Here is a 25106-nt window from a genome sequence, read left to right on the forward strand (position 1 = left end):
TTCGGCGAATTACTCTACTTAAAGGATTTCGTTTCTAAAGCCATGCTGTAGAATGTTTTGAATGGTTGATTAATTGATTCACATTAATTTTACATTCATTTGTAACATTTACATTGTAACGATCAACTATAACTATAATACAGTCATGCATAGCCATTGTCCAATAATCCAGTTCTGTGATTATTATAAGCTAGCCAGCTAGGGCACCGTGTGACGAGAGGTCAGGTTCACTCGATATACCACTGTCCACAGCATCAACACGTCCACTAGTCACTTTGTGAGCGGAGCGGGGGGAACGTGGTGGTACTGCACTGCGCCTTCTCTTTAGTAGTGCAATCTCTTCCCTGGCCAATTTAAGCTGCTTCTCTTCATTAGCTTCTACCCTTTTCTGTGTCAGTAGGATAAGCAATAATTTTACTAGTTCACAATGATTATATACACGCTACTCACCAATGTCTGAAGAGATCTCTCTTTTCTCTTTAGTGCCTCCTCAGTTGACCTTAGCTTGGCCTGCACCTCAATCTCAAGACATTTACTTTTCTCTAGCTGTTTCTGAACGCTCTGTAGCTCAGTCTTTTGTGCGCTGTTTTTCTTCTCGAACTTAGTGCACTCCAATGTCAAGAGCTCTTTCATCGCCTCACTCTCCCTGTTCATGTGCTCCTCAGCCAGTACCAACTTTTGTTGGCCTTCAAACTTGTGTATTTCTGATCGTTCCAATGCTTTCTTTGCGTCCAGTAGTTCGGTCTTCAAAGCAGTGTATTTGTCAGCAAGCTCAGTGTTCTTTTTCAATAGCGCCTCCTTTGTCTCCTTCCAGACACTTCTTTCCTGTTCCAGACTCTCTTCATCCAAAATCAACTTTGTCCGTGCCTCAAATTCAAGCAGCTCTGATCGCTCCAATTCTTTCTTCGTGTTCAATAACTCAGCCTCGATATAATTGCGATCCTCGATAAGCAACGTGCGGTTTGCCATCATCTGTTTTTCAATGTTCAGCCATTCTTTCCTTTTTCTCTCCATGTGCTCCTCTGCCAACATAACCAAGTTCTTGGTATCAGTCTCTTGTCGTTTAGAATCCTCCAATTCCCTTTTGACGTTAGTCATCTCAGCCTCCATGTCAGCAATACACTTCTCTACAAGCTTTTCATATTCGGACACCAATGATTTTTTCGTTTTTGTCCATTCAGCCCGTTCGAGCTTAAACTTATCTTCTGACATTTTCGATCTTTTGTAAGACATCGACTTCATTAGTTTGATTTGCTTCAGGTCATCATTCTTTTTAGCTAGTTCAAGCTGTAAGGTTATAAATTTTGATTACCATGCAATCATAGTAAAGAGTGTTATAATTATATATACCTTGAGGTGAGCATTATGTTTGGTAATGTCATGGAGCTCCTTGGACAGAGGGTTGAGAAGATCCTGGAGTGAGTCTGCATGTGTGGTTGCCTCTAAGAGCTTCGTAAGTAGAGTATCCCTCTCCAATGTCAGAATAGAGAGTTGGGACTCATTGTTGAGATTAATACCTATAAAGAGGTACAAAAAGTGCAATTATTAGTTTGTAAGCTACAACCAACTGTGACATTGCAGTCTAAGGGAAATTTGCAGCAACAACAGAATTGCATGATTATCTGCTCACCATATAGCGACTGGAATTTCAATGCCAATGCCTTGCTTGTGGTAGTCCGTGCCCAGAGGTGGTACAGGGCAGTGCAAAGCACACACCCATACATAACAGTCACACATGTCAAGCCAAGATTTGGTCCCTATGAGAACAAACAATAATTATAATCAGCACATCAAGTTATAGCTCTTTGGCTCACCATGTGGTAGGTCCATTCATTCCAGTAGGAGTTGAGAAGATCTCCATAGGACAGTGTAGATCGATAGTGATGCAAGCGCAAGTAAGAGGCCGTTCCGCCAAATTCCGATTCTGATGCAAGGCTGACAGTTTCCAATTCCAATTCCAGATCAACTTCATACACGATGGTCGTGTAGTCAAACGCTTGTGTTTTTGAGTAATCAGTATCCAGAGTTGATGATAGGAGAAATGAGTTAAAATGCTTAAAATCCAGAGAGGTGTTCGCATGAACATGAGAGCCTTTATCGCTCAGTGGTGAAGAGTCGTTCGAAACAAGGTTTTCCCAAGCAGTTTGCAATACCTATGGAAAAAATTGATATAATTATAGCTAGCTAGCTAGTAAAAAAGCAATAAAAAGCAGCTCTTACGTCAATTTCTTTCAAGCAAAGTCCTTGCCTTGGGTTGAACAAGGCCCATTCTAAAGAGAGGGTAAAATCACTTCCTCCAAGAGACTGCAACTCATTCTGCAACTCATTCTTCAGGACTGTGCCTGAGCCTGTGATGAATAAATAAAGTATTACTAAAAATTAATGATCATTATTTTATTTTACCTAAGAAGCAGTTGGACAGTGTATTTTCTATCAAATGGGGAGGAGTTGAGAATCCGATTAGCACTGCTGCGGCCATGAGAATGGCACGTGCTGTGTTGCTTTCGAGCATCTTCTTGACCGAAGTAAACAATACTAGTAGCTGATAAAATAATAGCCTTCTTTCTCACAATAGAACTCAAGAGATCTGCTTGCAGATTTTGCAGGAGAATGAATGAGTGATGAGTTGATCTACTATTGCCATGCACACAAAAACGCATAAACGCTACATGACGTCATCCTATGCAGAGTGACGCGTCGGTAAATTTTTATGCCTATACCGATATGCGATATGCTGATAATTATACTCATCTCTACATAAGGTAGCTCTCTTGATTTTCAGCTGTGACTAGAGCTATGCACTGCAGAATTATCGCAGCGCCATTTGCCTGTTGCAATTGAAAAAGGGTGGGGCTGCTGCATACTTACAGAGCATGCGCAAAACAGCAAACGGTTGTATGGTGTGTCTTTGTTCAAGTTTAAGTATTCAGCCATCACGGCCAATGAAGCAGGTAAGATTTATTGTAGCCAATAGCCATGTCTAAGCAGCTAGCTGGAAATTGTATGCAGCTTAGTTATACTTTATATAAATCTAACTCATCATAAAATACAATCAGGCCTTACTTACAATCTTCTGTTGACCCTCCCCCCCCCCTGCAGATATCAAGAGTGAATGCAAAACACTGGAGGAGGAAGCAGAGAGTATAGTCATTGTGGATGTGAGTACTGAGTGATAAATAAGCAATACAGTAGACTCTCGCTATTCCGGCTCTCTGAAGAACGGCCACCTCGATATACCAGCCATTTGGCTTAGCACGGAATGCTAGCTATAATATTATGTTTACTGCACAAAACTCACCCTGAAGTACGGCCACTCACTATTCCGTTTACCGGCCAGTGCTGGCTGTCCCAAACAAGATTTTCAACGTAATTTTATACGTACAGTATAGACTCTCCCTATTCCGGCTCTCTGAAGTACGGCCACTTCGATATACCGGCCATTTGGCTTGTCACGGAATGCTAGCTATAATAATTATGTTTACTGCACAAAACTCACCCTGAAGTACGGCCACTCGCTATTCCGTTTACCAGCCAGTGCTAGGTTTTCAATGTAATTTGATACGTATATTACGGCCGGATATGACGTTTTGGGTGTGGTTTAGCAAATAAAATTGGATTACACTGGTAGAGAACAGAATGATTCGATATCCTACATTACCCTCGAGACAAGAACCGCAAAAGTAGTCATTAGATTCGAGGTAAGGTCGTTTTTAAGCCGCGGCTATTTCCTGAGCTACAGCCACCTTGCTATTCCGGCCAAGCTGCATAGTCCCAAGGGTGACCGGATTAACGAGAGTCCGGATATGACGTTTTGGGTGTGGTTTAGAAATAAATTGGATTACACTTAAATAGAGAACAGAATGATTCATTATCCTACATTATCCTCGAGACAAGAACCGCGTTATTAGATTCGAGGTAAGGTCGTTTTTAAGCCGCAGCTATTTCCTGAGATACAGCCACCTCGCTATTCTGGCCAAGCTGCATGGTCCCAAGGGTGACCGGATTAACGAGAGTCTACTGTAATGCCCCTAGCATGGCAACATGTGAGCTTCATGGTATAATTATAACTGGGATAGATTTTTAATTTGGGTCACTTGCACTCTATAAGCACTATGGAATGCACTCTTATTATAGGCTACTTTAATTTGACAGCTCTGCAGAAGAAAGACGGGGGTGTTCGACCTATTGCCGTAGGCTGCACTCTTCGTCGTCTAGTTGCGAAACTAGCTGGACGCAAGATTATGGACGAGATGGGAGAGCTCCTAGCCCCAAGGTATAGCTGGGCTATGGGGTGAGAGGTGGTGCAGAGGCAGCGGTTCATGTTGCTAGGCTATACTTGCAGGACATTGACCCCAGCAAGGCCATTTTGAAACTAGATTTCAAGAATGCCTTCAATTCTATCCATAGGGACAAAGTTCTGGCTGCAGTTTTGGACCATGCCCAGGGCCTCTACCCTTTCATCCACTCAGCTTATTCCTCACCATTGTCGCTGTTCTGGGAGGACAAGACACTGCTATCAGCAGAGGGAGTGCAATAGGGGGAACATTTGGGGCCACTTCTCTTTTGTTTGTGCATCCACCACATGGGATCACAGCTCCAGTCAGAGTTGGGTTTCTTTTTTTTGGATGATGGTACTCTGGTAGGGAATGTGGAAGACCTCAGACGTGATATTGAGGTGCTACAGCGTGTGGGTGCCTCAGTTGGCCTCGTACTGAATACAAAGAAGACTGAAATTATATCCTCCTCCCTCGAGACGTGTAACACAATCTTGTCCTATCTCCCTGGAGCTAAGATAGTAAATCCCTCGCAATCGTCCCTTTTAGGGTCATCAATCGGTGATGTTGCCTCCATCACTGATCTTCTTCAGGAGAAGATAACCATGTTGAGAAGAATGGGTGACAGGCTAAAACTACTTTGCACTCATGACGCCATCCTACTCCTCAAGCACTCCTTTGCAATTCCAAAGCTCATCTATAATCTCAGGACTTCACTATGCTGCATTTCTTTCGCCAGCGCTGCAGGATTATAATGGCCACCTCAAGTCAATTTTGAGCACTGTCACCAACATCCTCTTTGGGGAAGATGATCCTGCTTGGTTGCAGGCCACCCTTCCTGTAAATATGGGGGGACTTGGGATCAGGAATGTAGTGCAGCTTGCACCTTCAGCTTTTATAGCATCGGCTGCTGCCTCTTCAGACCTATAGTTCAACAAAATTTAATTGTTCCTCCAGCTCTCCAAGGCTGTCCTCTTATTAATGTAGAAGCCGTGGATGCCCAGTGGTCAGTTGGTCTCACCAATGCCCCACCAGAAGGTGCGGATAAGTGTAAACAGAAATCATGGGACACCATAAAGGCATCAAATACAGCAGAAGGGCTTTTGGCAGATGCGCCAGATCCCAGATTGCTCGCTTACAGAGTGAAAGAGACGGGTGCCTGGCTAGATGTGCTGCCTATTTCTTCGCTAGGCCTAAGGATGAATGATAACACCATCAGAGTTGCTGTAGGCCTACGCCTTGGTGCCCCTCTATGCAGACCCCATTCCTGTTATCACTGTGGAGCTGGGGTGGACAGTTTGGGCACTCATGGGCTCAGCTGCCGTAGCAGTGAAGGTCGACACCATCGTCATGCGGCTTTGAACGATATTGTGCATAGAACCCTCACCTCTGCAAAGATACCTGCACGCCTTGAACCATCAGGCCTACAACGGTCGGATGGGAAGCGCCCAGATGGCATCACCATGGTACCCTGGAAGTGTGGGAAGCTGCATGCTGGTGTGGGACGCGACCTGCCCGGACACCTTTCCCCCATCATACACCATAAGTGCTACCTCGGAGGCAGGGCTTGTAGCTGCAGGAGCAGAAGAGAGGATGGAGGCCAAATACACCAGCCTTGATTCGCTGCACTGCTTCACCCCACTAGCCATAGAGACTACAGGTGTTCTAGGGCCTAAGTCTAAGACATTATTTTGTTAAGGAATTAGGTGGGCGCATTGCACGTGTCACGGGAGATCAGAAGTCCTCCCATTACAGTTACTGCAAAGGCTGTCGGTCGCAGTACAGCGTGGAAATGCGGCCTCAGTGATGGGCACAATGGACTTGCAGACCCTCTCCCTCGAAACATTGGAACTTTGAATTACTACATTATTTATTGTTGTACGAATTACACCTGGTCTGTACATGTATACGTATATACTATATATATTTTAATCTGTGAACTACATAATTTATTTTTCATCTTTAACTATTATAATTATTGTAACGTAATTATTATATATTTAATTTATGTTGTCCTTGGCCTTGCATGCTAAACTGAAACTACAACTCTCAGTAGGCAAAATGGAAGTTGAGAGAGTTCAGATTTTGTTTCGCTATTTGCAGTACAAGTTGATCGGTTTTGAGTATGGTGCTCCTGTGGGAGTGTCCCGTCCGAGCAACTATAGGGATAGGTTGCTCATGCAACAGCATGCTGCTGCTGCTGCTGCGCTGTTAAATGCTCCAACGATGTAAGCAGTTCGTCACAAAAAATTCAGTCTGTTCTACATTCATGCATGTAATAATTATAATTATTATGGATGTGTACATTGTTTTGACACTGTAAGCTTGTGCATCAACAATAATTAATTTTTATAGTACCTTTATATTATTTTAAGCCTCTAGAAATTTATAGGTTTGCTGCCTTGTGCAGGTCAACTCCAATTAAGCTAAGAGTTGGGGACATGGAAGGAGCGAGGAAAGCTTCTGACAAGGCACTCTGTTTCACCAACACTGCTGTGATGACTGGCCTATAGGCATTCAAACCGCCATTATTCTGCTTTTCGTGGCTATTCTGTTGGTACTTTAATTATTGGCTTATGATGCAGCTACTAAAGGATTTCGTTTCTAAGGCCATGCTGTAGAATGTTTTGAATGGTTGATTAATTGATTCACATTTACATTGTAACATTTACATTGTAACGATCAACTATAACTATAATACAGTCATGCATAGCCATTGTCCAATAATCCAGTTCTGTGATTATTATAAGCTAGCTATAGCCAGCTATAGGGCACCGTGTGACGAGAGGTCAGGTTCACTCGATATACCACTGTCCACAGCATCAACACGTCCACTAGCCACTTTGTGAGCAGAGCGGGGGGAATGTGGTACTGCACTGCGCCTTCTCTTTAGCAGTGCAATCTCTTCCCTGGCCAATTTAAGCTGCTTCTCTTCAGTAGCTTCTACCCTTTTCTGTGTCAGTAGGATAAACAATAATTTTACTAGTTCACAATGATTATATACACGCTACTCACCAATGCCTGAAGAGATCTCTCTTTTCTCTTTAGTGCCTCCTCAGTTGACCTTAGCTTGGCCTGCAACTCAATCTCAAGACATTTATTTTTCTCTAGCTGTTTCTTAATGCTCTGTAGCTCAGTCTTTTGTGCGCTGTTTTTCTTCTCAAACTTAGTGCACTCCAATGTCAAGAGCTCTTTCATCGCCTCACTCTCCCTGTTCATGTGCTCCTCAGCCAGTACCAACTTTTGTTGGCCTTCAAACTTGTGTATTTCTGATCGTTCCAATGCTTTCTTTGTGTCCAGTAGTTCGGTCTCCAAAGCAGTGTATTTGTCAGCAAGCTCAGTGTTCTTATTCAATAGCGCCTCCTTTGTTTCTTTCCAGTCACTTCTTTCCTGTTCCAGACTCTCTTCATCCAAAATCAACTTTGTCTGTGCCTCAAATTCAAGCACCTCTGATCGCTCCAATGCTTTCTTCGTGTTCAATAACTCAGCCTCGATGTAATTTCGATCCTCAATAAGTATTGTGCGGTTTGCCATCATCTGTTTTTCAATGTTCAGCCATTCTTTTCTTTCCTGTTCCAGACTCTCTTCATCCAAAATCAACTTTGTCTGTGCCTCAAATTCAAGCAGCTCTGATCGCTCCAATGCTTTCTTCGTGTTCAATAACTCAGCCTCGATGTAATTTCGATCCTCAATAAGTATTGTGCGGTTTGCCATCATCTGTTTTTCAATGTTCAGCCATTCATTTCTTTCCTGTTCCAGACTCTCTTCATCCAAAATCAACTTTGTCTGTGCCTCAAATTCAAGCAGCTCTGATCGCTCCAATGCTTTCTTCGTGTTCAATAACTCAGCCTCGATGTAATTTCGATCCTCAATAAGTATTGTGCGGTTTGCCATCATCTGTTTTTCAATGTTCAGCCATTCTTTCCTTTTTCTCTCCATGTGCTCCTCTGCCAACATAACTAAGTTCTTGGTATCAGTCTCCTGTCGTTTAGAACCCTCCAATTCCCTTTTGACGTTAGTCATCTCAGCCTCCTTGTCAGCAATATACTTCTCTACAAGCTTTTCATATTCGGACACCAATGATTCTTTTGTTTTTTTCCATTGAGCCCGTTCGAGCTTAAACTTATCTTCTGACATTTTCGATCTTTTGTAAGACATCGACTTCATTAGTTTGATATGCTTCAGGTCATCATTCTTTTTAGCTAGTTCAAGCTGTAAGGTTATAAATTTTGATTACCATGCAATCATAGTAAAGAGTGTTATAATTATATATACCTTGAGGTGAGCATTATGTTTGGTAATGTCGTGGAGCTCCTTGGACAGAGAGTTGAGAAGATCCTGGAGTGAGTCTGCGTGTGTGGTTGTCTCTAAGAGCTTCGTAAGTAGAGTATCCCTCTCCAATGTCAGAATAGAGAGTTGGGACTCACTGTTGAGATTAACACCTATAAAGAGGTACAAAAAAGATAAGTGCAATGTAGTTTGTAAGCTACAACCAACTGTACATTGCAGAATAATTTCTAAGGGAAATTTGCAGCAATAACAGAATTGCATTCATTATCTGCTCACCATATAGGGACTGGAATTTCAATGCCAATGCCTTGCTTGTGGTAGTCCGTGCCCAGAGGTGGTACAGGGCAGTGCAAAGCACACACCCATACATAACAGTCACACATGTCAAGCCAAGATTTGGTCCCTATGAGAACAAACAATTATAATCAGCACATCAAGTTATAGCTCTTTGGCTCACCATGTGGTAGGTCCATTCATTCCAGTAGGAGTTGAGAAGATCTCCATAGGACAGTGTAGATCGATAGTGATGCAAGCGCAAGTAAGAGGCTGTTCCGTCAAATTCCGATTCTGATACAAGGCTGACAGTTTCCAATTCCAGACCAACTTCATACACGATGGTCGTGTAGTCAAACGCTTGGGTTATCGAGTAATCAGTGTCCAGAGTTGATGAGAGGAGAAATGAGTTAAAATGCTTAAAATCCAGAGAGGTGTTTGCATGAACGTGAGAGTCTTCATCGTTTAGTGGTGAAGAGTCGTTCGAAACAAGGTTCTCCCCAGCAGTTTGCAATACCTATGGAAAAAATTTGACATAATTATAGCTAGCTCTAGCTAGCAAAAAAGCAATAAAATGCAGCCCTTACGTCAATTTCTTTCAAGCAAAGTCCTTGCCTTGGGTTGAACAAGGCCCATTCTAAAGAGAGGGTAAAATCACTTCCTCCAAGAGACTGCAACTCATTCTGCAATTCATTCTTCAGGACTGTGCCTGAGGCTGTGATGAACAAATAAAGTATTATTATCAGTTAGCTAGAATGATCATTATTTTATTTTACCTAAAAAGCAGTTGGACAGTGTATTTTCTATCAAATGGGGAGGAGTTGAGAATCCAATTAGCACTGCTGCGGCCATGAGAATGGCACGTGCCGTACCACCTTCGAGCATCTTCTTGATTGAAGTAAACAATATCGTAGCTGATAAATAGCCTTCTTTCTCACAATAGAACTCAAGAGATCTGCTTGCAGATTTTGCAGGAGAATGAATGAGCGATGAGTTGATCTACTATTGCCATGCACACAAAACGCATAAACGCTACATGACGTCATCCTATGCAGAGTGACGCGACGGTAAATTTTTGTGCCTACCATACCGATATGCTTACACATCTCTACATAAGGTAGCTACATATTTGATTTAAGCTGTGAGCTATGCAATGCCTCATTATCGTACCTATATAGCGCCATTTGTCGTCGTTGCAATTGAAAAAGGGTGGGGCTGATGCAGACTAGCTTACAGAGCATGCGCAAAACTGCTTGTAGTTCATTGTAGCTGGTTGTGATATTCAATTGCATGATGTTTTTGTTCAAGTTTAAGTATTCAACCATCATGGCCAATGAAGCAGGTAAGATTTATTGTAGCCAATAGCCATGTCTAAGCAGTTAGCTTGAAATTGCATGGAGCTTAGTTATACTTTATAGATCTAACTCATCAAAAATACAATCAGGCCTTACTTACAATCTTCTGTTGACCCCCCCCCCTGCAGATATCAATACAAAACACTGGAGGAGGAAGCAGAGAGTATAGTCATTGTGGATGTGAGTACTGAGTGATAAATAAGCAATAATTCCCCTAGCCTCGACCCCAAGCCGATCCGTCTCCAATTGAACACTAGGTCGCCTCCTCGGCCTGGTATTGATTGTATCTGAGCGTGTATCTGGGTATGTGCTGTGGTTGCTTAGATATTCGCTCAAAACGAGTGAATAGAAATAATAGTGTATGTAAGCATACTTACTCCGTAAAATCACCGTTAATAGTTTGTCAGAGATATAGCTATAGAGTGTGAGCTGTCTTGTGCGAAAGACAAGGCGAAGGAAGAAGGAGCACCACTCTTATATATGAAAGAACAGACCTAGGTTCTCAAGTTTCTGGCTATCTGTTGGCTACCTTTGATTAACTACACATTTAATACAAGCGCTTGATTAGACCATTGATCCAAATATACTTGGTGGAGTCTATCCTCAGACTCTGGCCATCAATCTCTTGTATACTATGCTCAGGGGTGTCCAAAAGTGGCTGCGTGCTGGGCCTGAGATGTATTGTCAAGGTGAGCGATGTAAATCAATAATATCCTTTCATCATTAGAAATTGTACACTATAGCCTATAGCCCAAAGATATGACATTATATACGGCACTGGCACTGGTGTTGTGTTAGCCTCCTTCACCGGCCTTCAAGGAAGTGCGACCTGGGATCGAGGCTATAGTGTTGTGTGGACCATCACTGTGAGTTACAAAATGTATAGTGGAATGATGAATTTAAAATCATATACTAATTTTTATACAGGAGCAAGATCGAACCGTTCCCCTCCAACCCCCGTCGTACTCCTCCTAGCTGATGGGTGCGAACTCATTGAAAGAGGATGCCCCAGTGCCACTCGTGTCCTTCCCAAGGGGCCGATCTTATAGAACTACCTGCACTAAAACTACTGACGTGGAATGGCTCTTTCAACACTTCTGGTTGCTATCCTGACCAGTGACGTCAGGATTCTACTGTCTCTTGATGCACTGTGAACACATAATCTTTGTTATGCCACCTGGAAGCTCTTGTTTGAGATCTTCGCTTCTAAACGTCTGCATTTATTATGGACGCAGTACTGCTGTGCAGTATACTCTACAGATAACAGTATTAATTTCTAGTGTCATTATATCACTTTATTTTTAGCCAACTGTGATGAATGAAGACTTACAGTACATAGCACAAAATAATTCCTACCAGTTTCCAGTCACGCCCAGATACAATCAATACCAGGCCGAGGGGCGACCTAGCGTTCAATTGGAGACGGATCGGTCTGGGGTCAATTAGGCAAAATAGAAGTTGAGAGTGTTCAGTTTTTAATGATTTCGTTTCGCTATAATTATTTGCAGTACAAGTTGGTTTTGAGTATGGTACTCCTGTGGCAGTGTCCCGTCCGAGCAACTATAGGGACAGGTTGCTTATGGCAACGGCATGCTGCTTGCTGCTGTGGTCCGCTGGCAGCTGTTAAATGCTCCAACGATGTAAGCAGCTCGTCACAAAAAATTAAGTCTGTTCCTATAATGTATATACTACATTCATGCATGTAATAATTATAATGATTATGGATGTGTACATTATTTTGACACTGTAAGCTTGTGCATCAACAATATAATTATTTATAGTACCTTTATATTATTTTAAGCCTCTAGAAATTATAGGTTTGCTGCCTTGTGCAGGTCAACTCCAAGCTAAGAGTTGGGGACATGGAAGGAGCGAGGAAAGCTTCTGACAAGGCTCTCTGTTTCACCAACACTGCATGCTGTGATGACTGGCCTAGGCATTCTAACCGCCATTATTCTGCTTTTCGTGGCTATTCTGTTGGTACTTATATTCATATTAATTGATGCAGCTACTAAAGGATTTCGTTTCTAAGGCCATGCTGTAGAATGTTTTGAATGGTTGATTAATTGATTCACATTTACATTGTAACATTTACATTGTAACGATCAACTATTTATATATAATACAGTCATGCATAGCCATTGTCCAATAATCCAGTTCTGTGATTATTATAAGCTAGCCAGCTAGGGCACCGTGTGACGAGAGGTCCGGTTCACTCGATATACCACTGTCCACAGCATCAACACGTCCACTAGCCACTTTGTGAGCGGAGCGGGGGGAACGTGGTGGTACTGCACTGCGCCTTCTCTTTAGTAGTGCAATCTCTTCCCTGGCCAATTTAAGCTGCTTCTCTTCAGTAGCTTCTACCCTTTTCTGTGTCAGTAGGATAAACAATATTTTACTCGTTTACAATGATTATATACATGCTACTCACCAATGCCTGAAGAGATCTCTCTTTTCTCTTTAGTGCCTCCTCAGTTGACCTTAGCTTGGCCTGCAACTCAATCTCAAGACATTTATTTTTCTCTAGCTGTTTCTTAACGCTCTGTAGCTCAGTCTTTTGTGCGCTGTTTTTCTTCTCGAACTTAGTGCACTCCAATGTCAAGAGCTCTTTCATCGCCTCACTCTCCCTATTCATGTGCTCCTCAGCCAGTACCAACTTTTGTTGGCCTTCAAACTTGTGTATTTCTGATCGTTCCAATGCTTTCTTTGTGTCCAGTAGTTCGGTCTCCAAAGCAGTGTATTTGTCAGCAAGCTCAGTGTTCTTATTCAATAGCGCCTCCTTTGTTTCCTTCCAGTCACTTCTTTCCTGTTCCAGACTCTCTTCATCCAAAATCAACTTTGTCTGTGCCTCAAATTCAAGCAGCTCTGATCGCTCCAATGCTTTCTTCGTGTTCAATAACTCAGCCTCGATGTAATTTCGATCCTCAATAAGTATTGTGCGGTTTGCCATCATCTGTTTTTCAATGTTCAGCCATTCTTTTCTTTTTCTCTCCATGTGCTCCTCTGCCAACATAACCAAATTCTTGGTATCAGTTTCCTGTCGTTTAGAATCGTCCAATTCCCTTTTGACGTTAGTCATCTCAGCCTCCTTGTCAGCAATATACTTATCTACAAGCTTTTCATATTCGGACACCAATGATTCTTTTGTTTTTGTCCATTGAGCCCGTTCGAGCTTAAACTTATCTTCTGACATTTTCGATCTTTTGTAAGACATCGACTTCATTAGTTTGATATGCTTCAGGTCATCATTCTTTTCAGCTAGTTCAAGCTGTAAGGTTATAAATTTTGATTACCATGCAATCATAGTAAAGAGTGTTATAATTATATATACCTTGAGGTGAGCATTATGTTTGGTAATGTCATGGAGCTCCTTGGACAGAGGGTTGAGAAGATCCTGGAGTGAGTCTGCATGTGTGGTTGCCTCTAAGAGCTTCGTAAGTAGAGTATCCCTCTCCAATGTCAGAATAGAGAGTTGGGACTCACTGTTGAGATTAATACCTATATAAAGAGGTACAAAAAAGATAAGTGCAATGTAAAGTTATTAGTTTGTAAGCTACAACCAACTGTGACATTGCAGAATAATTTCTAAGGGAAATTTGCAGCAACAACAGAATTGCATGCATTATCTGCTCACCATATAGTGACTGGAATTTCAATGCCAATGCCTTGCTTGTGGTAGTCCGTGCCCAGAGGTGGTACAGGGCAGTGCAAAGCACACACCCATACATTACAGTCATACATGTCAAGCCAAGATTTGGTCCCTATGAGAACAAACAAAAATTTGAATAAGCACATCAAGTTATAGCTCTTTGGCTCACCATGTGGTAGGTCCATTCATTCCAGTAGGAGTTGAGAAGATCTCCATAGGACAGTGTTGATCGATAGTGATGCAAGCGCAAGTCAGAGGCCGGTCCGTCAAATTCCGATTCCATTACAAGGCTGACAGTTTCCAACTCCAGACCAACTTCATACACGATGGTCGTGTAGTCAAACGCTTGGGTTTTTGAGTAATCAGTGTCCAGAGTTGATGAGAGGAGAAATGAGTTAAAATGCTTAAAATCCAGAGAGGTGTTTGCATGAACGTGAGAGTCTTCATCGCTTAGTGGAGAAGAGTCGTTCGAAACAAGGTTCTCCCCAGCAGTTTGCAATACCTATGGAAAAAATTTTGATATAATTATAGCTAACTAGCAAAAAAGCAGCCCTTACGTCAATTTCTTTCAAGCAAAGTCCTTGCCTTGGGTTGAACAAGGCCCATTCTAAAGAGAGGGTAAAATCACTTCCTCCAAGAGACTGCAACTCATTCTGCAACTCATTCTTCAGGACTGTGCCTGAGCCTGTGATAAACAAATAAAGTATTAAAATTTTATTATCAGTTAGCCATTATTTTATTTTACCTAAAAAGCAGTTGGACAGTGTATTTTCTATCAAATGGGGAGGAGTTGAGAATCCAATTAGCACTGCTGCGGCCATGAGAATGGCACGTGCCGTACCACCTTCGAGCATCTTCTTGATTGAAGTAAACAATATCGTAGGTGATAAATAGCCTTCTTTCTCACAGTAGAACTCAAGAGATCTGCTTGCAGATTTTGCAGGAGAATGAATGAGTGATGAGTTGATCTACTATTGCCATGCACACAAAACTCATAAACGCTACATGACGTCATCCTACCCAGGGTGACGCGACGGTAAATTTTTGTCCCTACTACCGTACCGATAATTATTATGCTTACACATATCTAGCTCTCTATACAAATTTGATTTAAGTTGTGACTAGAGCTATACACTGCATAATTATCGTACCTATATAATTATATAGCGCCATTTGTCGGTCATTGCATTGAAAAAGGGTGGGGCGGCTGATGCAGACTAGCTTACAGAGCATGCGCAAAACAGCTTGTAGTTCATTGTAGCTGGTTGTGATATTCAATTGCGTGATGTCTTTGTTCAAGTTTAAGTATTCAGCCATCATGGCCAATGAAGCAGGTAAGATTTATTGTAGCCAATAGCCATGTCTAAGCAGCTAGCTGGAATTTGTATGCAGCTTAGTTATACTTATAGATCTAACTCATCATAAAATACAATCAGGCCTTACTTACAATCTTCTGTTGACCCCCCCCCCCTGCAGATATCAAGAGTGAATGCAAAACACTGGAGGAGGAAGCAGAGAGTATAGTCATTGTGGATGTGAGTACTGAGTGATAAATAAGCATTTAGCATGCAACATGTGAGCTTCATGGTATAATTATAGATTTTAATTTTAGTCACTTGCACACAGTAAGCACTATGGAATGCACTCTCTTATTTTAGGCTCCTTAAACATGTTGTCTATGCATGCTAACTGAAACTACATCTCTCAGTAGACAAAATGGAAGTTGAGTGTTCAGTTTTTAATGATTTTGTTTCGCTCATTTGCAGTACAAGTTGATCGGTTTTGAGTATGGTGCTCCTGTGGCAGTGTCTCGCCCGAGCAACTATAGGGACAGGTTGCTCATGGCAACGGCATGCTGCTGCTGCTGTGGACTGGCAGCTGTTAAATGCTCCAACGATGTAAGCAGCTCGCCACAAAAAATTCAGTAATGTACTCCATTCATGCATGCAATAAGGATGTGTACATTTGACACTGTAAGCTTGTGTGTCAACAATGTAGTACCTTGTTAAGCCTCTAGGAATTTATAGGTTTGCTGCTTTGTGCAGGTCAACTCCAAGCTAAGAGTTGGGGACATGGAAGGAGCGAGGAAAGCTTCTGACAAGGCACTCTGTTTCACCAACACTGCTGTGATGACTGGCCTAGGCATTCTAACCGCCATTATTCTGCTTTTCGTGGCTATTCTGTTGGTACTTATATTTATATTCATTGATGCAGCTTCTAAAGGATTTCGTTTCTAAGGCCATGCTGTAGAATGTTTTGAATGGTTGATTAATTGATTCACATTTCATTTTCTCATTGAATAGCTTATAATTATAATATATATAGTTCATCAATATTCTCATTCAGAAAAATTATGTTGAGTGAAAATTTAAATTCGATATAAAAAACAATAATTATTGATGAGTGGGGCTATTACAAATTTCCTAAGATGTACAAACTCACAAACGCAATCAGCATCATCTGAAAGAAAATAAAAACAACAGCTAACATAGTGTTTGCTCGTAGGAACAGTTTAATGATTTTTGAGAAACTGTTTGGATTGGACTTGTTGAATAGAGCAGCTGTATTGGGCTTTGACTGATGTCTCCTGTCTCTTGGAAGGCTCTTACGAATACTGAGATGGTCCACTGGTATACCCTCTCTGCTCAACAGGGACTCTACACCTGCAGTGTGTGTGTGTGTGTGTGTGTGTGTGTGTGTGTGTGTGTGTGTGTGTGCGTGTGTGTGTGTATAATTATGTGTGTATGTTTGTATGTGTAACAAGGTGGTTAGGACATCGTACATAGCTAAGTTGATATAATATGACTGTTAAAAATAACTGTCTGTCAATAAGAAACTATCAAGCAGAGCGCTAAGTGATAGGGAAACACATAATGCATACACTTGACTTTCACTAGTAATATCTACATGATATTGATTGTACAGCACGTGTACATTGTGCAGAACACTTGCCTGCTTTTTCTCTGTCTGGTAGGCCAGTGGGAGCCTCTAGAAACAGCCAGGCCTCGCCGTTGTGAGAGAGATAAGAGGCAAATGTGATCAGGCTGCAACGGTCTAGAATCTAAGAGAGGGGGGGGGTAATAGGGGGGTTAATAGTAAAAGAACTACATTACAGTGTGTGGTGATGCATACGTGTTTTTTGTTTTTTTACTGTGATTCTGTACCCAAAAGGAGGGCCAAAACTGTTTTAAGCACAACATTTGAAACTAAGCTTTCAGAAACACACAAACTAGATCACCAGATCGAAACTAAGTTACAAATGCTTGCAACTGCATACTCTACCTCTCATATTAACGCTTCTCCCTATGTACCTTTTGTTCAACGGGTACGGACCAGAATGTTTCCCCGTTCCTCTCCACCCGCCACTTGACTCGTCCGACCAACCAGATCCTGCCGTCCTTATCCATGTAACCGGCATCCTCGATCCTCAGCCACACAAGACCATCATCATCTGTTAGTAATCTAGCAGCGTCCACCTAGTGTGTGTGTGTGTGTGTGTGTGTGTGTTTGTGTGTGTGTGTGTGTGTTTGAGGGTATACAAAAAGTATCATTTGTGTGGGAGAAATTGTGTCAACTGTTCGCGTTACTAGCTCAAACGGAATGCTCACTTAAATTAATCTTTAAAAAGGTTGGCATCTGATGCCCTAATGTTAAACTTAGTGGTGGATCCTTGAGACCTTGTATTATCCTATCTAGTTAAGCAAGCAAAAAAAAAAAAAGGAGAACAAAAGAGCAAACGGCACAAAACCATACAGGTAGAAAAGGCAAACAGATGCCCGACCTTGAGAGTCGAGAATGATGGGTTAAAGAGTCTTTAACTGTGCACCAACACTCCCCATTCATCTGTTGCATTCAGAACAACTAGTATACTGAATAATTATTGTAGCTATTCACTTGGGGCCATGCTGATTGTAAGCTATATTCACATTTGAGGTAATGCTGACATAAAGTATAGAACTTATCTTAGACTTGATATTGGCTGCTGTAATACTTCAACTTAGCTTGTGCATGGCTGTGTACTTGTGTAAACTAAATCTGACCTTGAGGGAGGCTTAATTTATAAGGTACAGGCCTGTATTGTCTGGGCCAGGTTTTGTGGTGGTAGTATCTGATAATGGGGATGGGTCTATGTGGTTCTTCTATAGGTGGCAAGCACAAAACTATCGTTAACCTCTAATTTTGGTTCTTAGAATTAGCACAAGGCATTAAACAGATAGTAGTGTGTGTGTGTGTGTGTGTGTGTGTGTGTGTGTGTGTGTGGGAGGGAAGGTAAGTAACAAGATTAAGAAGTGTTTTGTGGTAGCCTCCGTTGCAGGCCTTTTTTCACAGAGAAAATACGGAAGGAATTGGAGGAACAAAGAGCGAAAGAAGGAAATGACTAATTAGCATTAGTTTGTGGTGGGTTTACCTGATATGTGTTGACGTGCCATCCTGATACAACGATCTCCCCAATCTCCCCGGGGGGTAACTCGTAGTCCCTAGCGATATTCACTGGGTCTGTGGGGGGTCCTGAGGAAAGGGAGAGGATATGCTGTCAGTTTAGCATAAAAGCACACTATTCAGCAACAAAATATAAGCAATGACGCTACTGGTATAATTATACAATAATTATGGATCAACAAAACAGCATTCTAAGGTGAGCTACACAAATACATGTAACGCAATACACATGATTCATAGTGGATCCCGCACCGTCCAGTATCTTGATGATCTTGACGCTCCCCTTGAACACCGGCTGCCCCACACAATGGCCGACACTGTCCTCTCCCTCAAGCGCCATCTTTTCTTGTGCAAACACGACACTCACCGGCTCAGCCTCGGTGGAGCCGTAAATAACAGCAGCTTTTCGTCCGGGGGTTACAGAAGCAATTTTCCTAAAGACCCCCTTATAGATTGGAGCACCCCCCACAGCTGTGTATTGGACCGGCAGACTGATGTTCTGTTTAATGGCATAATTGGCAATTTTCTCGACAAAAGCTGGAGAGCCTGTTATGGCCGTAGCGTTGAATTTCTTGGCTTGTTTGAGAACATCTGAAGGACTGAATTTAAGAATGTTGGGATAGATGAGGCAAGTAGAGCCAACCTGAGGGGAAAGAATGGAACTTGTCTATTGTGGTCACTCTATAAGCAGGTCACCCTCAGTTAATGTAGACTCGCAAGCCAGCACTTTTTGCAGAGACTGGGCAAACTCTGTGCAGAGACTCATGCAATGTTTGCCACGATATTTGTCAATATCTATAATACAGCCAGGTTAATGGGCCCCAAAGTCTCCATAGCATGTATTCTAACTGTGCTACCAGGTAACCTCTTTATTACAGCCATTGTTAGTCTACCCAACGACGCTGTAGACAGGTTCACTGAATTGATAAATGTGCCAGCTATGGAATGTACTGTACACAAATTCAAAAAAACCCTTTTGTAAAAAAACGGGGAAGTAGCTAGGGTTGCACTCAAACACCAAAGATAAATGCCCAATATTCACTGTCAGTTAAGAGTGTACCAACACTACATGTACTGTACCTACATTAAGGAAGTGCAGTGGGAACACTGGCAGGTTGGTGATGAACACAGCATCCTTCTCCTCCAACCCAATCTCACTCTTAATCACCGTCTCGTAGCTTATCGAGATTGCTTGGAACTGTTTCAACACAAAGCTGTGAGGGGGTGGGGCTAGTCATATAGCATGTGCATATATAGCCGTTGGATTTCATAGCCGTTGGATTGTGCTCAAGAAATAGCTACGTGTCAATTTGACTCGACCAACCTCACCTGTGTTTCCGTAGCAACAGTTTGGGCATGCCGGTACTGCCAGTAGTGAAGGTCACAAGGGCGTGGTCAACTGGTATGACCTCTGAGGGGTCAAACAGTTCGTGAGAGGTAGTGGGGAGAGTGAGGTCCCCCACCTCCAGATGTGTAGGTATCAAGCTCAGCGAGGGGAGGAGGTACTGTGTGTGTGTGTGTGTGTGTGTGTGTGTGTGTGGAGGGGGCGGTACTGTGTGTGTGTGTAGTTTGTGTGTGTGGGGGGAAGTACTGTGTGTGTGTGTGCGTGTGTGGAGGGGGCGGTACTGTGTGTGTGTGTGTGTGTGTGTATGGAGGGTATCTGTTACGATGATTCAATTTTATAACCCCATGCTTTTTTTCCATTTGGACCATTTGGGCTCGAAATAAATCACTGATCTAACCTCATCATAATTATCATAGCACTACTACTAAATACACATTTTTATTTGGAAATCGAACATTTGGAACACAAGTTATGGACAATCAAAGATAGCTCTGAAAACGATCCTCACCCACTTGTAGGGTTTCACCTAGGATATAGGCTTGGGGGAGGAATATGGTGCGCATGATAGCACAAAGGAACATTTAGGTCATACTCACTTCTGAAATTGCTTACAGTTGGACCAAATAATAGAAAATGAAGGTGAGAAGCTGAGCATTTTGAAGCTTCCCCCCACTAGATGAAACCCTGCTTGCAAATAATGGTGATGCTCCAGCTGACAAATTTGGACTGTACCAAAATCGGATCCAAATGTTAAGGTAACCAGAAGCTTGTTAGTATTACTGTACAGTATGTACACACACAGCTTATCTCTTCACCTTGATGTACTTGAACTTTGAACCTTTTTTCCAGATCCACACCGACGATTTGGCTACTGCTATGCAATGATCACATCTCTCCAGGCCCATGGATGGGTCAATGATGATCACAGAGCCACCTGCAACCCAAGAGTACGGAGAAATACTGTAGTCAAAATTTTTTTCCAACAACTATAACTACATGCCAGAGTAGATACGACGATTAATAAATTAGATGTTCGAGATCTATGCTTGTAGGCAGAGGGCGAGCGTGCCCCACAGATGCTTTGAATAGCTGATCTGATGAGCGAATGAGAGCTTGCACCTCTTGCTATAATACAGCAAATACAACTTTTCTCCTCAGGGGAGGTAGGGAATATTAACTGATGATGATGTATTTCTTCAAGTACATGCTCCACTTACCTATAGCAAAGACAGCTATGGCGATAGCGTAGAAGTCAACTGAGACTGGAACGGTCATGAGGACTCGGTCGTTAGGGGACACGCCCCTCCACTTGAGGAGGGTGATGGTGGCAGTGATCTTCTCGTGGAGCTGGACACCTGTACAACAGTCATCACTGTTCACTGCCTGTACGAATGAGAGGGGGTGTGGTGTGGTGGGGGGGCAGTGATATGGGGAACGTACGTATAAAAGTAACGTTCCATCACTCATCAAATTAGTATAGCTAGCTATAAAATGGCTCAACATTACACACTCTAGCGAACACCACCATGTACGTACCTATACCAGTACCACTGACTACTACAGCATGTACATATTCATTTAAGCGGAAATTAATAAACTTACCAGTAGCACTTTGTTTGGGTACTGTCTGAGGGACTTAAGAATATGAAAGGAGAAGTTGGACGTGGCCTCCATGGCTATATCTGATCCAGGGTTGACTGATTGATGAATGATGAGCAAATAATTGATGTCACCTTTAAAGTTCACACTAAAATTATGGATTTCTGGCCTAATGACCTTTGCACTCGCTACTCTTCTTCGCAATCTTTCTTGCCTCCATCCACGTGGGCAGCAAATATTATGACCTTTGCACCCACGTGGCTAAAAAATAAACCTAAGATGCCCAAAAACAGACCCAAAGGGCCAGGGAAAGCCTCTCACAGTGAGAAGGGAGCTAAGAGGAGTCAAGCCAAGAAATGGAGTCAGTCAGGACACAAGGAGACAGAGGTTGCAACAGGAGTTAGGTAGGCATTGTGTCTGCGGCCAAATGTATCCCTAGCCCTAGAAACAACCAATACTTTTACTAAACGTCTGAATTAAAGTGCCACTTGGACATTTCACCTAATAGTCCCCTTTGATTTTCTCGAAACTATAATTGCTAAAGCTTCCAAAGAGCTACAGAATGCATTAGTTACTGTCAAAGAGTGGTTCTTCTTTCCACAGCTCAGATGGTGAAGGAGACGCCCTGTCAGACAGACTCTCCGCTATGGCAGTGAGTGGAGGAGACTCGACTACAGTACAACTGTCTATGTGGGTGGGTACATGCTCCATATATAATTGGTTTCTGTAGCATTAAAATTCTCACCCTATTGTTTAGTTTTGTTGGTTGCCAAATTCCATCAATGTGGATTATATATCATCTCTCTGTGTAGGACCTTGGACACTGTGACCCTAAGAAGTGTTCAGGACGTAAATTGTGTCGACTTGGGTTTGTTCGAACTCTTCATCTGTCTCATCGATTCCCCGGTGTGGTGCTGTCCCCAATGGGAGAGAAGTGTGTATCTCAGGAAGACAGAGACATTATGCTACAAAGAGGGTTAGCAGTGATTGACTGCTCCTGGGCAAAACTGGACTCCACCCCATTTGCTAAAATGAAAGGGGCTCACCCACGGCTACTACCGTTTCTGGTGGCAGCTAATCCAATTAATTATGGTCGGCCTTGCAAGTTATCGTGTGTGGAAGCTTTTGCAGCTGCTTTGATAATTACAGGTGCCCCCTGCACATGTGTCTGTGTGTAGATAATGATCGATAGTTTGTTTTTCCAGGTTTGCGTGACATTGGTGAAAGTTTACTTATGCAGTTCAAGTGGGGTCATGGTTTCTTATCACTAAACAGGTGCCCTCAATGTGACTTTCACTTACAACAGTTAGTCACCACACGTTTAAGCACAATACACCACAGTGCCCTCAAGATAAACACATTAGCCAACTGTGCCAAGCTATTATGTCCTCTCTCCCGCCCCCCTCCCTCCCCACACACAGTGAACTTCTTGAGAGATACTCACAATGCAGGACAGGTGCCGAGATCGTGAAGGCCCAACAAGAATGGCTTGAGCAGGAACGACTGCAAGCCAGTCAACAAAGAGAAGGTACGTGTGACAAACTGCTATAGCGATATTTAATTGATTTGCTATCTCCTGTTGATTGCAGTGGACTACCCTCCAAGCTGCTCCAGTTCTGAAGACGACTGTGAATCAGAAACTGACGACAAGACATTGTTAGTTTTACACTTTACACAGTTTGCTAAATATATAATCTTTTTTCTTTCCTGCAGATCGTCTGATGATTTTACGGCTTGTGTTGCTAAAACGAGCACTAAAGAACACAATGATTGATTTTATATGTTTTTTTATTCATTGACAACCATCTGTTATACAATCATGTATTCATTGTGTGTTACTATTAATAGAATGATGTCACAAATCAATATAAACCACAGCTTGCGGTAGTCCAGAGTTTACTACAATAACATACATTATGTACCACAAAGTACAACGTATGACTCGTATTTTATATTGAACATACAATCTACAACTATTTACAAGACAAGAGTAGCTCAACGATCGTATATTGAACCCTCTATAACCAAGAGCTACTGTGAACCTTCAGCCATGGGTCACTCTCAGTCAAGAAATCAATCAGACAACTCCGTCAAGACAAGAGGGACCAAACAAAAAAGCTCTAAAGACAAGCACAGACGGTCTCAACCGCTACCCCCCTCTAGCTCTAGCTCTCCTGACAAGACACCAGCCAACTTGACACGAGCCTCATCCCTCACCCAGGCCTCCAGCTCACCTAGGACCCCACCACAAAGCTCTCTCAAACAAGAGAAACCAACAGCCACAAGAAGTGGTACAGACAGGATCGTACCAGCAAGGCAGTTCCCACCGTCTATAGGCGGACAGGGTAACGGCAACAAGCACAGTCAGATCGAGAAGTACTTCACAAAGTATAAAGATGCCGGTGAAGACGCCATACTAGCCGATGGAATGGAGAAGTTTTGTGTGGATCTTGGCGTAGAGCCGACAGAGTTTATCGTACTGGTGTTAGCGTGGAAGTTTGAGGCGTCACAGATGTGTAGATTCACAAGAGAGGAGTTTGTTAATGGCTGTCAGAAGTTACGAGTACACGATGCCAAATCACTCAAAGAAAGATTCCCTGAACTCTCGGCCGAAGCCAAAAACGAAAGAAATTTTAAGGACTTGTATAATTTCACTTTTTCGTTTGGTTTAGACCACAGCACAGGTCAAAGGTCACTCCCCATCGACATGGCGGTTCCACTATGGGATCTGGTGTTCTCGCTAAAAAGACCGGAGGTTTTGAATCGGTGGTTCGAGTTTCTGAAGCTCAACCAGATTCGTGGTATATCTAGGGACACTTGGAACATGTTTCTGCCATTCGTGGAGACCATTCTACCTGACATGACAAACTATGATGAATCTGAGGCTTGGCCTAGTCTCTTTGACGATTTTGTGGAGGCTGAGCTCGAGAAATAGGCTATCATGTGACTTCAAAGCATTTTTCATATGCTCTTATGTTAGCTATGTATGTTGATTCATTAATTTTTGTATGTTTCTGTGTGTTTTAATATTCCTAACATGTACTGTGTTATGTACTAGTACGATTGTATTTGGTTTTTGTCATTCAATGATATTCAGTTGCACAGTAATTATAATTATAATTAACATTTTTATCCCTAAAGGTCATCCACCCCCTCCTCGCTGAATGAACTGATCCCTAGTAACGATAATTACGGATATAATTATACAAATTCTACGACTATAGCTATGTGTTTGAATGTGTGTGACGTATGTTGATTGGTGTTTTCTTTCAACATAATTACTAAACATTTTCACTTTACTGATAATATACATACAACCCCTCATGTTGTACACAGATATAGATATCTTCATAAAATGAGTGTTGTTCATTTCATACACCACGGCATATAATTATAGAGATTCACAAAATTTAATATACATAGCATCGTTGTATAATCATAATATCCGACCACAAACACAAACCACACATTTTTCATAGTATAAGCATAAACAGTATTATTTTCGTACATAGCGCACTCAAATTTGTACAGCGAAGCAGTCACGGCATGCAATTTTATAATAGCAGTTTTTGCAGACTCGAAACAAAAACCTTGAAGTAGCACGTCATTCACACCTCAAGGAAAGGATTTACATCAACGTAACGTAGGATTTGTGAGTATATAATTATCTCAGATCATGCACAGTTACTCCGGAGGAAGGAACGAATCGTCAATAATGCAGAAAGAGTTGGAGAGTCCATTTTATCGAAACAGTAATCGAACATTAATTTATACAACATGAAGAAACACCTATATATATTAATGGCCCAGTCTTTCACTTGATTCTTAGTACGTGTATTTTATAGTGTACACATTTGAGTAGACAAAATTAATGTTTT

The 25106-nt window shown here is 42.2% G+C and overlaps 7 protein-coding genes and 1 long non-coding RNA gene across 8 annotated transcripts; 4 read left to right on the forward strand and 4 right to left on the reverse strand.

The window, feature by feature from the left end:
- Window positions 1-81: 81 nt before the first annotated feature.
- Window positions 82-2591, reverse strand: LOC135351926 (GRIP and coiled-coil domain-containing protein 2-like). The gene is made up of 7 exons (XM_064551045.1): window positions 2404-2591; window positions 2221-2348; window positions 1815-2153; window positions 1631-1757; window positions 1351-1517; window positions 451-1287; window positions 82-388 (listed from the first exon to the last, which is right to left on the reverse strand). Exons 1-7 carry the CDS (start codon window positions 2510-2512, stop codon window positions 191-193), a joined length of 1905 nt encoding a protein of 634 aa, XP_064407115.1. The 5' UTR covers window positions 2513-2591; the 3' UTR covers window positions 82-190.
- A 250-nt stretch (window positions 2592-2841) lies between these two features.
- LOC135351135 (uncharacterized) lies at window positions 2842-6455 on the forward strand. The gene is made up of 3 exons (XR_010399401.1): window positions 2842-2951; window positions 3100-3158; window positions 6378-6455. It is a non-coding gene; the product is annotated as an uncharacterized LOC135351135 (long non-coding RNA).
- Window positions 6456-6955: 500 nt separating this feature from the next.
- Window positions 6956-9803, reverse strand: LOC135351441 (myosin-9-like). The gene is made up of 7 exons (XM_064550429.1): window positions 9614-9803; window positions 9425-9552; window positions 9022-9354; window positions 8841-8967; window positions 8550-8716; window positions 7290-8486; window positions 6956-7227 (listed from the first exon to the last, which is right to left on the reverse strand). The coding sequence occupies exons 1-7, from the start codon at window positions 9720-9722 to the stop codon at window positions 7039-7041; spliced, it is 2250 nt and encodes a 749-aa protein (XP_064406499.1). The 5' UTR covers window positions 9723-9803; the 3' UTR covers window positions 6956-7038.
- A 2465-nt stretch (window positions 9804-12268) lies between these two features.
- On the reverse strand, window positions 12269-14779 carry LOC135351395 (myosin-10-like). The gene is made up of 7 exons (XM_064550381.1): window positions 14590-14779; window positions 14402-14529; window positions 14014-14346; window positions 13830-13956; window positions 13527-13693; window positions 12627-13463; window positions 12269-12565 (listed from the first exon to the last, which is right to left on the reverse strand). Exons 1-7 carry the CDS (start codon window positions 14696-14698, stop codon window positions 12368-12370), a joined length of 1899 nt encoding a protein of 632 aa, XP_064406451.1. The 5' UTR covers window positions 14699-14779; the 3' UTR covers window positions 12269-12367.
- A 220-nt stretch (window positions 14780-14999) lies between these two features.
- Window positions 15000-16081, forward strand: LOC135351052 (uncharacterized). The gene is made up of 4 exons (XM_064549955.1): window positions 15000-15178; window positions 15321-15379; window positions 15611-15742; window positions 15890-16081. The coding sequence occupies exons 1-4, from the start codon at window positions 15130-15132 to the stop codon at window positions 16079-16081; spliced, it is 432 nt and encodes a 143-aa protein (XP_064406025.1). The 5' UTR covers window positions 15000-15129.
- Window positions 16082-16148: 67 nt separating this feature from the next.
- Window positions 16149-21420, reverse strand: LOC135351037 (olefin beta-lactone synthetase-like). The gene is made up of 10 exons (XM_064549935.1): window positions 21232-21420; window positions 20847-21012; window positions 20445-20563; window positions 19614-19789; window positions 19369-19498; window positions 18537-18927; window positions 18253-18353; window positions 17156-17320; window positions 16797-16905; window positions 16149-16507 (listed from the first exon to the last, which is right to left on the reverse strand). Exons 1-10 carry the CDS (start codon window positions 21301-21303, stop codon window positions 16257-16259), a joined length of 1680 nt encoding a protein of 559 aa, XP_064406005.1. The 5' UTR covers window positions 21304-21420; the 3' UTR covers window positions 16149-16256.
- Window positions 21421-21460: 40 nt separating this feature from the next.
- Window positions 21461-23078, forward strand: LOC135351041 (18S rRNA aminocarboxypropyltransferase-like). The gene is made up of 7 exons (XM_064549941.1): window positions 21461-21632; window positions 21832-21922; window positions 22041-22377; window positions 22434-22503; window positions 22650-22756; window positions 22818-22884; window positions 22942-23078. Exons 1-7 carry the CDS (start codon window positions 21469-21471, stop codon window positions 23000-23002), a joined length of 897 nt encoding a protein of 298 aa, XP_064406011.1. The 5' UTR covers window positions 21461-21468; the 3' UTR covers window positions 23003-23078.
- A 29-nt stretch (window positions 23079-23107) lies between these two features.
- LOC135351042 (DCN1-like protein 3) lies at window positions 23108-24368 on the forward strand. The gene has a single exon (XM_064549942.1). The coding sequence runs from the start codon at window positions 23279-23281 to the stop codon at window positions 24161-24163; it is 885 nt and encodes a 294-aa protein (XP_064406012.1). The 5' UTR covers window positions 23108-23278; the 3' UTR covers window positions 24164-24368.
- The last annotated feature ends 738 nt before the right edge of the window (window positions 24369-25106 follow it).

Source organism: Halichondria panicea, chromosome 17, assembly GCF_963675165.1.
Source record: "Halichondria panicea chromosome 17, odHalPani1.1, whole genome shotgun sequence".
NCBI lineage: Eukaryota > Metazoa > Porifera > Demospongiae > Suberitida > Halichondriidae > Halichondria > Halichondria panicea.

Excerpts from the sequence above, each read along its gene's own strand:
- LOC135351042 (XM_064549942.1), top strand. The coding sequence starts at position 23,279 with ATGGGTCACTCTCAGTCAAGAAATCAATCAGACAACTCCGTCAAGACA.
- LOC135351041 (XM_064549941.1), top strand. The coding sequence starts at position 21,469 with ATGACCTTTGCACCCACGTGGCTAAAAAATAAACCTAAGATGCCCAAA. Across the intron at positions 21,923-22,040 it reads CAGTACAACTGTCTATGTGG|GACCTTGGACACTGTGACCC; the intron begins GTGGGTACATGC and ends CTCTCTGTGTAG. Across the intron at positions 22,378-22,433 it reads AGCTGCTTTGATAATTACAG|GTTTGCGTGACATTGGTGAA; the intron begins GTGCCCCCTGCA and ends TTGTTTTTCCAG.
- LOC135351395 (XM_064550381.1), bottom strand. The coding sequence starts at position 14,698 with ATGCTCGAAGGTGGTACGGCACGTGCCATTCTCATGGCCGCAGCAGTG. Across the intron at positions 14,530-14,589 it reads ACTGTCCAACTGCTTTTTAG|GCTCAGGCACAGTCCTGAAG; the intron begins GTAAAATAAAAT and ends TGTTTATCACAG. Across the intron at positions 12,566-12,626 it reads AGAGATCTCTTCAGGCATTG|AAAAGGGTAGAAGCTACTGA; the intron begins GTGAGTAGCATG and ends CTACTGACACAG.
- LOC135351441 (XM_064550429.1), bottom strand. The coding sequence starts at position 9,722 with ATGCTCGAAGGTGGTACGGCACGTGCCATTCTCATGGCCGCAGCAGTG. Across the intron at positions 9,355-9,424 it reads TTTGCTTGAAAGAAATTGAC|GTATTGCAAACTGCTGGGGA; the intron begins GTAAGGGCTGCA and ends TTTTTTCCATAG. Across the intron at positions 7,228-7,289 it reads AGAGATCTCTTCAGGCATTG|AAAAGGGTAGAAGCTACTGA; the intron begins GTGAGTAGCGTG and ends CTACTGACACAG.
- LOC135351926 (XM_064551045.1), bottom strand. The coding sequence starts at position 2,512 with ATGCTCGAAAGCAACACAGCACGTGCCATTCTCATGGCCGCAGCAGTG. Across the intron at positions 1,288-1,350 it reads AACATAATGCTCACCTCAAG|CTTGAACTAGCTAAAAAGAA; the intron begins GTATATATAATT and ends ATAACCTTACAG. Across the intron at positions 389-450 it reads AGAGATCTCTTCAGACATTG|AAAAGGGTAGAAGCTAATGA; the intron begins GTGAGTAGCGTG and ends CTACTGACACAG.
- LOC135351037 (XM_064549935.1), bottom strand. The coding sequence starts at position 21,303 with ATGGAGGCCACGTCCAACTTCTCCTTTCATATTCTTAAGTCCCTCAGA. Across the intron at positions 21,013-21,231 it reads ACCCAAACAAAGTGCTACTG|GCAGTGAACAGTGATGACTG; the intron begins GTAAGTTTATTA and ends TCATTCGTACAG. Across the intron at positions 19,790-20,444 it reads CAAAGTTCAAGTACATCAAG|TACCTCCTCCCCTCGCTGAG; the intron begins GTGAAGAGATAA and ends ACACACACACAG.
- LOC135351052 (XM_064549955.1), top strand. The coding sequence starts at position 15,130 with ATGTCTTTGTTCAAGTTTAAGTATTCAGCCATCATGGCCAATGAAGCA. Across the intron at positions 15,380-15,610 it reads AGAGTATAGTCATTGTGGAT|TACAAGTTGATCGGTTTTGA; the intron begins GTGAGTACTGAG and ends GCTCATTTGCAG. Across the intron at positions 15,743-15,889 it reads CTGTTAAATGCTCCAACGAT|GTCAACTCCAAGCTAAGAGT; the intron begins GTAAGCAGCTCG and ends TGCTTTGTGCAG.